This window comes from Tasmannia lanceolata, unplaced genomic scaffold (assembly GCF_043159265.1).
Source record: "Tasmannia lanceolata isolate RefF3 unplaced genomic scaffold, GAP_Taslan_0.1 ptg000007l, whole genome shotgun sequence".
Lineage (NCBI taxonomy): Eukaryota > Viridiplantae > Streptophyta > Magnoliopsida > Canellales > Winteraceae > Tasmannia > Tasmannia lanceolata.
The window spans coordinates 23,935,751-23,949,800 of record NW_027518684.1 but is presented as its reverse complement, the minus strand read 5'-3'; the positions used below and the strand labels follow the sequence as shown (position 1 = coordinate 23,949,800).

Here is a 14,050-nt window from a genome sequence, read left to right as displayed (position 1 = left end):
CCTCATTTAATAACTCGATACCATGGATACTTGATACAGGAGCCACTGACCATATGGTTAGCTCTGTTTCACTTCTCTCTTCTGTTAGCTCTATTGGAACCACCTCTGTTAAACTTCCTAATGGCAATTTGGCTTCAGTTTCACATATTGGAAGTGTCATTATCACCATCATTGGTTTTAAAAAATGTGCTCTGTGTTCCATCTTTTAATTTTAATCTAATTTTCGTCAGCAAGCTTACCCAATATTCGAATTGCTCGATAACTTTCTTCTTTGATTCTTGTATTATCCAGGACCAGTCTTTGAGGAAGATGATTGGAGAGGGTAAGGAGATGAACGGTCTTTATCATTTTCACATTCCCAAACAAATGGAGTCACATTCAGCAGTTGTTGTCTCTTCCTTTGATTTATGGCATAGGAGGATGGGACACCTTTCCAATAATCGTTTAAATTTTTTAGCTAAACATGTTTCAGATATCTCCATTTTGCATCCTACACATTGTGATGTTTGTCCACGTGCTAAACAAACTCGACTTCCTTTTCCTTTGAGTACTATCTCAACTATTGAACCTTTCCAATTAATTCATTGTGACATTTGGGGTGGCTACCAAACAACTTCTCTTAATGGTGCACACTACTTCTTGACAATAGTTGATGATTTTACTTGATGCACGTGGGTTTTTCTAATGCAAAATAAAGCTGAAACTCGCCATTTAATTCAATCCTTTTTTGCCTTGATTGAAATCCAATTTAGCTGCAAAATTAAGCAACTCCGTAGTGATAATGGGCCTGAATTTGATATGCGCTCTTTCTACCAAGATAAAGGTATCATTCATCAACGAAGTTTTGTTGCTACTCCACAACAAAACGGAGTTGTTGAACGAAAACATTGGCACCTTTTAGAAGTTGCTCGAGCCTTACGATTTCAAGCCAGTTTGCCACTTCGTTTTTTGGGGGAATGCATTCTTACAGCAACTTATCTCATTAACCGCACCCCTACACCCATCCTATCTGGCAAAACCCCATATGAGGTCCTCTTTAATGTTAAACCTTCATATTCCCACTTGCACATTTTCGGGTGCCTTTGTTATGCCAGTACCCTTGCTTCAAATCGGTCCAAATTTGATTCACGCGCACATAAATGTGTTTTCCTTGGCTATCCACATGGTCAAAAGGGGTATAAAGTTTTTGATCTTGACACTCAAACCCTTTTTATCTCCAGGGACGTTGTCTTCCATGAAGATATTTTTCCTTTTCAGTCTCAAAAGCAAGATCCTTGCTCACTGGTTTTACCTCTCCCATCACTAGACCATGTTGATCATTCTGACCATCTTTCTCCTCCACCGGGCATTTCCCGTGATCCTCATTTACCATCTCCTGAACCATTAGAAACTTCTGTAACCCATAATTCTGGACGACCAATGCGGGACCGACATCGTCCACGTTACTTGCAGGATTATCACTGTGAGCTTGCTGTTCATCCCTCTCCCAATCCGTCACTTCCCTCATCGGCAAGACCTGTAGTAAGTACTTCTCACCCACTTTCTCATTTTCTTTCTTATGATAGACTTTCACCATCTTACCGAGCTTTCTCTGTAGCCATATCCTCCATTATAGAACCAAAAACTTTCCGGCAAGCTGTCAAAGATCCAAAATGGTGTCAGGCCATGGCTATGGAAATCAAAGCCTTGGAAGCAAACAATACTTGGACACTTACTTCCCTACCACCCCACAAGAAACCCATTGGATGCAAATGGGTTTACAAGGTCAAATACAATTCCGATGGGTCCATTGAGCGCTATAAGGCTCGCTTAGTGGCAAAGGGATATAATCAAAAGGAAGGATTGGATTATGGAGAAACCTTTGCCAGGTTGGGACTCATATGGCATTCAACACAACATTGAACAAAATAGAGTTCAAAAGAAACAACCTGGACCAGCAACTAAATCCTATCAAAACTTGTTTAAATTATTTTCAAATATTTTTGAAAATATTTTTAACAGATAGCTCTCATTTTTCTTATATCCGTAGAGTAGAAAAACGTCGAAATCTGACAAGAAACGAATGAGATATGAATTTTTCAAGTAGGAAGCAGATTGTTGGAAATCCAGTCTCGGAGCTCTGAGAATTTTTCTCGGAACTCCGAGACATTTCTCAGAGCTCCGAGAAAACAACCAGGGACAAAAACAAATATAGCCGTTGTGGCCCAACGGCTAGTTGACTGTTTGACCCAGTTTTGACTGTTTTGCCTCCCAAAACGGTCATATTAAGTTGGGACTTCATATATACCCATTCAAAGGGTCTAAAAGAAATAATGAACATGGTCCAACTCTAACAAACCCTTGAAAATTATTTGGCCATCATTTTTGGGTTTTTCTCTCCCACTTCTCTTTGTGCCTTGATTTTGAGAAATCATTTGAGAGTGAATTAGGCTATACTTTGTACATCTATTTGAGAGATTTGTAGGCGGCTTCAACTTGCATTGTAGCCTACATAGAGGCAAAGCTTTTATCTTTTTCTTCGTTCAATCGGTGGCAAGGGCATCCGTATTAATTCCCTTGGGAGAAGGGCTTAGTTCTCGGTCGTGTAGGAGAGACGTTGTCGGCTTAGTTCTTGGCCGTGGAGGAGAGACATTTTAAAGGTGGCAAGGGCATCCTCATTTAATTCCCTTGGGTTGTAAAAGCGTCTGCGCCAGGCGTCGTGGAGGTCTCAATAGTGGAAATCCTCAAGTGCGACCTTGAGAAGAGTGGAGTAGGCCGTTTGCCGAAGCACTTTAAATCTTTGTGTCACTTGTATTTGTATTTCTCTTTCTCTCACACCCTCTCACTCTTTTATTCGTGCTTGCATTTTTACATAATTAGAATTGGGTGAGTAGTTAGCATTTTGGTTTTTGATTGAATAATCTTACCTTGCTAATTAGGCTATTAATCACTTAATTACGTTTGCTAATCAACAAGGGTTTTGAACTTATATTATTTTGTAATATTGTTTTAAGTTCAACTATTTCAAACTTAATTATACAAGGGATAAAATTAGGGTTAAATTGGTAAAAGCTTTTAAAAGGCAAAAGTTTTATAACCATCCTATTCACCCCCCTTCTAGGTTGCCAAACCGAGTCAATCCTCGGATTTCACAAAGGCACCCTTCAGGCCTATTTGGATACCTCCAAAGTTTCGTTCTTATTTGGACATACGATTAGTTTAATTTAATCTCATTTCCTAATGGTATTGATGATGAAGAGTCGTGATCGGATGGCTGAGGATCACCACATGATCATCAGTCATTCTCTCATTCCCATGCGAGGGGGAGTGTTGAAGAATAAATGATTAAGTAACGCTAACTCCAATGGTTTAAGCTTCTGGAAAAGTGCTGTAGTGGTGGGTTAGATGGGAGAGAGTCTGAAACCAAGACTAATTTTCAGCATTCTTGCGATCAGAGGGCAGCTTGTGATTCAAAGAAGGCTATTTGGGAGGACCCACGACATTCGTGGGATGGTTTCATAACGGATAAAGCGTTTGCACCATCTGTTACGGGCATAGAGGATGCAATAGATGAGAATTCAACGAAGGCAGTGGAGAATGAGTGGAAAAGTTCGTCAATGTCTCATAGGAGAAAGATGATTCTGCCCATGGAAGTTATGGCGGTAGATCCTAGGCCATCAACTGATGGGAAAGATATGATCAATACATGTACAACGAGTTCAGCGAAGAGAAATCTAAACACACTGAGGATTTGCACTGTGACGAATCTCACCGTGACATATCGGTTCTGAACACGAGAAGGAGATCACATGGGTGGAGTTGGATGTGGAACAAGAGTATTACCAGCCCTTTTAGGGATTTCATTCGTAAACACGAACACGTTTTGGAGCGGTCTTTGTCAGAGTCTTGGTGAGGAACTCATAGAGAAAAGGACATGGATAGTATGGACACGAATGGTAGAATGATTTTAGTGGCACTAGCATCAATTCTGCCAAGAAGCAACAGCTTCCAAATGGGAGTAAAAACATTAGTAATGGTGATTTTCAGAGGTTTAAGCCTGATGGCCAAAAGAAGAGGGATATTATGCTAGGTCGGAGCCAGAGTGTTCATTACTCCTCCCCTAGAAACTTAGACAATGGACTTCTGCGTTTTTATTTAACTCCTTTGAGGAGTAGCAGAAGGGCTGCAAGCAAGAACAGGATGAAAACATCACGGTCCTTTGCCAGAGGTATTTAGGATTTTACTGACATAATAGTTGGTGAAATATGAACTTTCATTTGGTGTGATGTAAAAATCTTTATACGAGGCAGAGCCGGCTTATATATAATGCTTCTATTTGTGTACTAAAGCTGGGGTCTTTGCTGCATGGGATTACACAATTTTGTTTAGTACAACTAAAAATCAGGGCAGACAATCCGAGTGTTGCTATTACTCGGAAGAGAGAGAAAGACACATTCAAGGTGCGCCCGATACACCTCATACAATGATGGTTTCTATGCTTTTTGTAGTGCTGTTTCCATATTTTCAGAGCTAGTTAGATTACCTGTAACAAACATTTTACCTCTTGGAAGCCTTTGGGTAGTTGCACTTAATGTTGATCAGCTAATAATGGGAATATTTTTGTTAAATTTGATCCTTCAAGTTATTTATTTCTCAATAATTATGCTTAGTATTAATAAATTAGATCTCATACAGGGCATAATCTTGTATACTTCATTCTTTATTGTTTGTTGAATCTCGATAGAAATTTGGGTGTTCTGGCTTGCACCAAAGCAGTCCCGTGAAAAGGATGGTGCTGTCTATGACTCTATGCATTGGAAATGCAAGACAGTTGGCCCATCCTTTACCACCTGAAAGCCTCTATACTGAAAAGAGATATATACCTACCTAGCGTAGTAACGGGCCTAGCCATGATTGTGAATGATTAACTATTTATGTTTGCATTTATAATTCTGTTCTAAATACTGTTTCATTGTATTAAATTAAACTGTATTGAATATTTGTAGATCTTTTAATGAACTAATACCTGACTATAAACCATTCTAATATGATTTGGTGCCTCTTTTGTCTCAATTTTGTTTTGTCTCTGACATGTACTCGTAGGAACATGTGTTTGTATGCCATCTCTACCCGGTCTTCATTTGGTAATGAGCAGATGTTCGTATTCGTATGTGTCATTTATTTATAATAAACATCTATTTCTGCTAGGGAGTTGGGTTTGAAATTTTAGCCTATGTAATCACCCAAACCATAGCCAATGAATGGATCACCTCAAGAAACTGAGAAGGCAGACTGGATACTGTTTTGAAGGTTGATTTGGAAAAGCCATCTGCCACTTCTTTGTAGAATTAGTGAAAAATTGTCGTTTCAGGGTTCTTACTTCCTTGTTAGTTCAGGGTGGGTGTAATTTTTTTTTTTTTATGCTTAGTCGCTTGATAAAAAAAAAGAGTAACGTGATGCCATTAATAAAAAGAAAAGATTAAGACGATGAGCTGAGATGAAGCTAATTCACCATTCTTTCTGAAGATTCATCTTTTGTAGACTCTAAATTTAGGCCGTAGACATCAAGTGTTTTATGCTGAGGGGTTCATATTCACAACAGTTTGTGTGTTGTGTTGATGTCATATGGTTATAAGACGTCAACAACCAAAATTATCTCGTCGGTTCTGACAATGGGATAAACTTTCACCGAGTCGTGATAATTAGTTGGTGATTACGGTATTCTTTATTTAATTGTCGGGGTTTTAAGGACATTTAATGAACAAAATTGTAAAAATCCAATTAAAGATTTCTACTTGGTTTGTGATTTTTTTTTTTTTTTTTGGCTTTTTTTTTGGTTTATGTTGTAGGAATGGTTCATATAGAGGAAGTGGCTCAATTTGATTGGTTGAGCTTTCAAGAGTTGGTCCACAAGTTTTGTGGTAACTGCTTATTCCATCATCATTCTTTATATAATTGACTGGTTGAGATTTCGAGGCTCCACTGTCATCACTAAGGAGACTGCCTATTCTTGCTAGCCCAGGGTTCCCTATGCTTGAGCCATCAAAATTTAGCTTTAGGTAGCCCATGTGGGGGAGGCTCCTAGCTTTGGGAAATGGGCATCCCTTGCTATCCACTGGTGCACAATTCCGAGGCTAATGATGATTGAAGTAATGACCAACAAAAGACATTAATAGGCCCGGAGGATGGTGATGCTGGATTATCCCCTGGAATCTATGCATTGGCCTTTCGATGCTCATTAGTGTAGGAGTTTTTTTTTCATCTGATACATTAGCCTAGTGGTAGATTTTTTTTGAAAGATGACCAATTGTATTTATATTCAAACCTTAAATACATAGAGAAGGGACAATGAGTCCCATATAACTACAGCATAAGATGGCTTAGGAAGTAACTCCAGGCCTTGCTAAAGAAAAGTTCCCAAAATTTTCCTCTTGTCCCATTACATTCACCAATACAAACATAAATACCATCTTCACTATCTACCTCGAGAGTCATTCGTAAAAACGTGAAAGAAACCACCAAAAAACTTCTGCAATCTTCACCGAAGATCTAGAAGATAAGCAGGACCACCCTTCTTCCCCAAAAAACTCCTGAACAAAAACCATAAGGAATTTCTCCCCTAAGAGGAGCACTTCTCCAGCTCCCCCAAAAGATGCTGGATTTGGTAGTCTGGCATGTCTGTGAGGCCGTGAGGGGGTCCTCCAGTTCCATTTCCTTAAAACCAAGTCTCTCTCTACTGGCAATCCTTTCTTCCACCAAACGAATTCCCACCGCCTTATTAGCCTCCCATCGAATCTTCCTCAAACTCCTCTCGTCAGCCAGAATTATATTGAAGAGAGGGTGTTTGTGTGAGGCGAATGAGTGTCCTTTACATTAACTGACCCAGATAGACAATGGAATTCCTGAGCATTATCTTGGGCCTCCTTCTTAAACAGTTTCCACTGCCTCCTGAGGAGGTCTTTCGTAATTTCCTTGTGGGTTGGGTCGTTTATAGAAGCCCTCTCTTCATCATAGATCATCATCTTCTTCCTGTCAAGGATCTTTTCCAAAACCAAGAGTTCCATGGACCACTTCCTTTTTCGGTCCAAGGAATATGAGGGAAGGGAAGATGAACCATGCTGCATGTCGCTTTGATGTTCCATTTTTGGCTACCTCAAGGTGAGAGCGAAGGTTCAACAGTAGACCTATTTCTAAATCTCTCATGAAGGATCCCAATGGTTTCCCCCAACCTTTTATAAAAAGGTCACAGCCTGATTATGTCCAACAACCAATGATCGATCCCCTATTCCACTATAGTGTGTGAAGAAAACCCTTCTAAATAAAGCATTTATGTAGCCGAGATGTTCATACCCACTAGCCCAAAACCTTTACGACTCCCATTGACTCTGTAATAGAAATATAATAAGTACTATACTCAAAGAGTAAAAGTTTTTCGAGGGCTCGTATCCTGATCCTGACAGATCTCTACTCTTCCACACCAAGTGACGAAGGTCAACATTTGTTGAGTACAACGCCATCTCCGTAATACCCAAAAACAATGATATAAAAGGATCCTTCTGCTGCACACTTAGAGCCCCTTTTATCCGCTATCCTTCTTCAACTGAAGAAGTGCCTACTAGTAGTCCCTCAATCCTCCGCTTAGAATACTATATTAGTTAGGTTGCCCGCTATCCAGTCCATCTAGCTTCAACTTAGACATAAGCTAGAGGGAGACCACTAATCAATCACCCGAAGGCAACACATGCCCTGGGTAGAGGAAGGAGAAGATTATGACTATCTGAGATCCAGCAGAATTTTTTATCCTTCAACCCTACTGGAAGAGATTTTGTGGATTTTTCCAGCTTCCTTTTAGGAATTTTTCCCTGAGGGAAACTCCCAGAATGGAACCCAAAAGGTTCTAAAGCAGGTCCTTGCTTCCGAGATAATTCAGAATTAAACTTTCGAATCTTGAATTTTGGTCCAAAGGGTCCCAATCTAGAACCCTAGATTTGAACGTTCCAGTACTTTCCTAGACTTCAGAACCCTACCTGCGGAGATCCTTTGCTGGGAGGGGGGGGGGATCCACCAGTCCAGGAATTCCTTTTGAAGTAGAAAGGTCATTCCCCTTGGTACTAGACCCAGCAGGTAACAGGCATATTTGACCAAAGCTCTTGTTCATAGATCCAAAGCGCATCTAGCAGACACAAGGGGAAGTGAAGTCAAAGGATTCTTGGGAAAGGCATCCTGTACATTGTCGCCTTTTACTTTTGATTGGTGGAATTTAAATTTTGAATTCAAAATGACGGGCCCCGAAGGATCACCGGATTTCCGACCCTGAAGCCTCGAAGAAGAAAACGGGAGGCACTCGACAGATGTCACCGGCATACTTTCCAAATCAGGGGAATCCAGATTAGTCAGGGTCAGTGAATGCAAAATAGAACGAGACCCGGCTATATCTTGAATTTCAATTCAAATGGTATAATAATGGTCTGAAATTTGGAGTTTAACAAAAGAACAAGGTAACTTCCATCGGGGGGCTAGAATTTTGGCCGACACAAAATTCATGCAATGTTTGTGACTCCCTTCCATCTTCATATCCAGAACCGGACCAAAGAGGCTCCCTTAAGTTTCCACCGTTGAAATAGCCCATGCATGTAGTGGAATACCATAGAAGTTAACCCAAGAGCTTCCGCACCTTGAACAAAGTCCCTACTCAAGGTAAAAGGAGAGAGCAATTGATTTCCCCATGCCTCAACTCCCTTGGTCAGGATCTTGGAGGCCAACTCCTCCGATTCGAACATAAAGAGGACTTCGTTCTTCGCCAGAATGTAGGGGCAAGGAAGGGAAGGGATATCTCAAAAACTTTTAGCCCAAAGCCAAAGGTCATCTAGGGTCCCGTTTTTATCTTTTTTCCTACCTATCAGACATGCCTTTAGGGTATCCATTCACACTTCCACCTCTTTACCCGAGATAGATAAAGTTGGAACCCCTCCTCAACATGTGAAGAGATCTCCCCAGAATCAGACCATCGGTCATCCTCATTACTATCATTTGCTGGTAAAACTGTTGGGTTAACGGGGATCACTATGTTTGGGGAGTTTCTGCCCTGTTGACACCATCGGCATTTATCCCGCCACTTAAAGTTGAGATAATCACAGGAGGGGTAGTGCCAATCCCCAGACCGCCATCTTACTTCCTTACCTCTCCTTTTAGGATCATCCCCCACCACGGATGTTTCTAAGCGGCAGTTGTCATATGAGGAACCGATTGGAGGAGATGATTTCGTTTTCTTTTGTTGACAGCGTCGGCATCCACTCCGCCATTTGAAATTGCAATAATCGCAAAATGAGCAGAACCAGTCCCCCAACCACCTTCTCGATTTATCCTTACCCTTTAGAGCAGTCATCCAAGGTAATAGGGATCACACAACTGGTTGCAGGAAAGTTAATCTCTAGCCTAGTGCTAGATTAGTCATTTTGATCATTCCACATGTCTTTTAGCTTTACAAATGGCAATTTTGTTATTTTGTTAGAGGTAGTGGCATTTTTTCTCATTTTAGAATAGGCCATTTCATTGTAAGGGCTCCATATAAAAGCCTGTTTTCCCACCAATTGCGAGGAAGCTCTCGTTTGATTTGAGTAAAAAATTTGAATTTGATTTTTGGCTATTAGATCTAGATCCAGAGATTGGTGTTTTGGAGGGAAACCTCTTGCAAAAAGGATTTTCCATGGAATTTTCATCCAAGGTAGAGACACTACTGATCTTGTGATTCAAGATCTTCTTCCTCATCCATTCCTTGATCTTCAAGGAGATCCATGTCCAAGAGAAGCTGAGCATCACATTGCCCAAATTATTTTCATTTGAAAAATCAAAGAAGCGCATCACAAGAGAAAGCATAGATTGAGGTGCTGGAAATTGGTGCAAAATTTGTGGATATTTTCTTCTGAATTCACCTCTTGTAAGTGACATTTATTTCTATTATTTCATTTCCAATTAGATCTGCTACAACGGAGTAGTAATTGATGAGATTGCTAATGAATTTTGAAGAAATAACTTGTAAATATGATTCTCATCCTCTCGGTTACAAGCCTGTGAATCAACGGGATCATGGAAAGAGGTCTGAAGCTGTGCTCAATTTTATCTCTGATCTGTTGTGTATACATGTGCTTCAACACCAGCCTCTTAAATTGATTGGATCTAGCTTAGGAAGGTTCCATCAAGTGGCTTGAGCAAATTAACAGAAGTCCTTGCTTAGAACTATATGGCAGATGACCTTTGTATGCTGAACCAATGGCTTGTTATAGTTGTTGTAGGTTCTTATCTGTCGCTGAAACCAGTTCATCAATATTTTGTGATTGATCTTACATTGGAATTGGGAAGGTCATGGAATTTGACATCTGGATTTATAAAATCAGATTCACCATCTCAGTTTACTTATAGAAGTGAGTTTGCTAAAATGTTTGACACTTGGAGCAACAAGCTTGACAGATAGTCTTTCTGAAATGAATTTGTGTCATTGGAGTGTTGATATATAGGAAATAAAATAGATGGCATCTATGGCATGGCATCCATGACATCTACAGAATCCATGGCATTAGATAATTGGAAATGATCTTAACCTCTAATTCAAGGCCCAATATCATGGTTTTCCCTCTTTACTTCTGTCACCTGTTAGTGCTGCCTTAGATGCAAAACAAGTTTAATTTCGATTGGGTCCCTTGACTCTTGTGGAAATTGGACTTTTGTTTAAAGTTGATTGAATGTAGTTCGGCTTGCCTGCATTTTAATTTGGTTATGAAAGCCTAAATTTCAAATACTACGAGGATCCAGTAGAATTGACATGAACTATTCGAATTGCACAAATTAGTCTCTTGTCTAATACGGTTTCACAACTTTGGATAGTTGCATTGGCATATGGTTTATACGAACTTCTATGGACTTGTACCCGTAAAGCCATCACACAAGAGGTTTCATCTTTCTACTTCTGTTCTGGTTTTGTTTTAAAAGCAGAGAACAGTATTGGAAAATTTCAGTAAGGAACTTGCCTTGTTCGAATCCAATTGAGGAAAATTCAAATTCATTGTTGTAGTGCTATGACCCTCCGTCCAATAGGTTTCTGTTTTCAAGTCCTTGGATGTTCAATGATTGTTTACTAGAAACAATTAATCTACAATCGGGTACACCCAAAGTATTTGTTTCCACCTTTCACCAATAATAGATAAGTTTCATGCCTGTTAGGGCCCATAGATGCAATCTTAACTTTATATGCTTTCTATTCATCTTCACTAAAATGATAATAGAGCTTTCCCCTACAAGCTAGAGCGACACTTCAGCACTTCCACCTGCATCAAAGTGGTATCATAGCATCCTTGTGCCAGTTTCCTTGCATCAAAGTGGTATCACCGTATCGGAGCATCCCTACCACTTACCCCGCATCAGATGGTAGGAATAATAGTTCTGTTACTGAGTCTATAAACAATCATGGAAAAGGTTTGCCGAACTCAAATTGAAACTGATGCTAAGGCTCAATAAAGAAAACGATAGTGTAGAACTGATAGGGGTTGAGTCAATAGAAATTACTAAGACAAACTAGCAAAAATTGGTCTAATGTATAGCAGACAACAAGTAGTTAGTGGGGTTAGAACCTGCACAGGAAGCTCAGCGAGATGTGTCCTAATGATTAACGGATTGATATGAAATATCAGAGGGGTTAAGAATAAACCCTCTGTCTGTGGATTGAAATATTTGATCAAGCTCCATAATATTATATTTGTTGTCATTTCTGAACTTATGAGCCTATGACAGATGTTGGGAAAATTAATAATATTGTAGGTAAAATAGGAATGGATCAATCTATGTTTTATGAGGTTGGTCCTAGAATTTGGATGATGTGGAAGAATAACTTGACTTTTTCTAGTATCAGTTTGATGAACAAGGCTTCTCAGTTTTAGCAAGTTAAAATTAAAATGATGGTGTGGTTTCATGGTTTCAGCTATTTGTAGTTTCGTTTATGCAAGTTGTTCTATTATTGGAAGAAAAGCCCTTTGGGATCATCTTGTGGACTATAATACCAATATAAGTGAAAAATGAGTGCTTGGAGGGGATTTCAATGCGATATTATATCAGAGGAAAAGGCAGGCGGTAGGGATCCCCCCTTAAGATCCATGCATGACTTTCAGGATGCTATTGATATGGCTGGATTAGTGGATGTTGACTACATGGGTAGTAGATTTCCAGATGTAATAATCAAGAGGAAGGTGGGAGGGTGACGTCAGACTAGACATGGTTCTCTCTAATAGCTTGTGGAGGGAGCAGAATATTTAAATTAAAGTTAACTATCTTTCTAGAACTCGTTCCGATTATGTTCCTCAATTCCTTTCATTAATTCTAACATGGTGATCATAAGGCCCTTTAGATTCCAGAAGATGTGGACCATTAATGAAATGTTTACTTCTATTGTTGTAAAGAATTGATGGTCAGCTAATGAAATGTTTACTTCAATTATTGAGAGGCGCACGTTCACCTCCTCGGAGATTTGCAGCCTTATTTGATGAAATCCAGGACAGAATGGGCTCAGCATCGGTGTCTTTCTCCCATGTTAGACGGTCAGCTAATGGGGAGGCGGATAAATTAGCAAGAGAGGGAGTATCTAGACACAGTATAGAATTATTTGATTTTTTCCTCCTAGCTTCTATTATTTGTATTGTTTTGGCTATTCTGTTCTTCTGTTTGATTCTCATTGTATTTTGGAGTTCTTCTCGGTCTCTTCTCTTCTAATGAAATATCGTTACCATTCAAAAAAAAAATTTTGTTATAAAGGATCGAGAATACTTTCTACTAACTTGTAACCCTTATATCAATGTCGCTGCATGGTGAATATTACCGAAATACCCTTCATCACAAACCTGTTTACCAAAACGCACCCCACTCGACCCGTGTGTGTGCATTACACACATTTTTTTGTCAAGGTCCTCTATAATACCATAATACAAGACAAATGCACAACAATTGTTAAAAAGAATTGACAAAAACTCATTTATGGCAGTAAGATATATCCTAGTAGTTAAATTAAAGAGATTGTAAGAACCTCTTAGGAAATGGAATGAGGAGGTTTCTGGGGATATTTTCCAAAATATCTGGGAGGCATTCTCTGGTTACTATGGCTGGAAATTGGTCTGAAGTGAATCCTTCTCATAATAGAGAAGCTGCTATAGCTAGACAAAATCTTCATCCTGCTTTATGGGGAAGGTTGACACTCATTAGCTAAGCAATTGGCATACTAGTTAGTCCCTAAGCCCATGGATTGCTGCTAAGTGAACAACTGGCAATACCTTTTGAATTTCAATAAAGTCTCTTAGCAAGACATATAATACCTTGTTGGCCCAAGCCATGACATTGATGGAGTCATTCTTAGTAGTTTAAAAGCCATATAATTCTTGGTGTATCTGAGATTCGTCATGCCTCAGCGTTAACCTCAGTGTTAGTCCACTGAAGGAGGCCTGCGAAGGGGAATAAATGTGCTTTCAGAGTTAAAGAAACGTCCATAAAAAACAGCTAAGATGGGCTGCCTTTACTAGCACAATTGAGTTTCATTTTGATGATTTGAACAGAAGGTAGACAAGACAAAAAGGACCCGTGAATTGTTGAGAAAGACCTTGCAGAGCAATGCCCAGCTGTTCACAATGCTAGTCGTAGAAGCGCTGCTAAAAAACTAGAGGGTGGCTGAATTTTCACTCACTAACACGGTTTAAATCTCCTATGAAATAGTATGAATTGCCCGGTTAAAACTGCAACTCATTAAACCACACGGAAGTGTGGTTGGCTTGCATGGTTGTGATAGATCAGACTTGACTTGTTTGTTATGGATGGTATGATTTTGTTGATACTATCGGTCTGCGACATGTTGGCTGCAATGTTACAATTTGGGTTCATACATTTTTTTCGTGGATTCAGCTTTATTTATCTATTTTTGTCTTATTTCTCTTTGTAACTTGGAGTATACAACTCATTCGATTACTCGAAGTAGTTCAAAACCTGATCGAATATCAACTCTGCAACAGCTATTTTCAAACCATTGTTCACAATAAATTTA

The 14,050-nt window shown here is 39.5% G+C and overlaps 1 protein-coding gene across 4 annotated transcripts in view; it reads left to right on the top strand.

The window, feature by feature from the left end:
• The window catches only part of LOC143882318 (protein DETOXIFICATION 35-like), a 124,981-nt gene that overhangs the window by 26,684 nt on the left and 84,247 nt on the right, over window positions 1-14,050 (top strand). For 2 of the 4 annotated variants that reach the window (XR_013252170.1, XR_013252169.1), the window contains one exon: window positions 292-3,399. The exons of 1 other annotated variant lie outside the window; for it this stretch is intronic. Coding sequence is in view for 1 of the 3 variants with exons in the window: in XM_077385853.1 (XP_077241968.1) it covers window positions 3,435-3,770 (336 nt within the window). In the remaining 2 variants the exon portion in view is untranslated. Of the gene's footprint in view, window positions 1-291; window positions 3,400-3,434; window positions 4,640-14,050 lie in introns of those variants that run through there. One more of the 4 variants, XM_077385853.1, reaches the window with a different exon arrangement.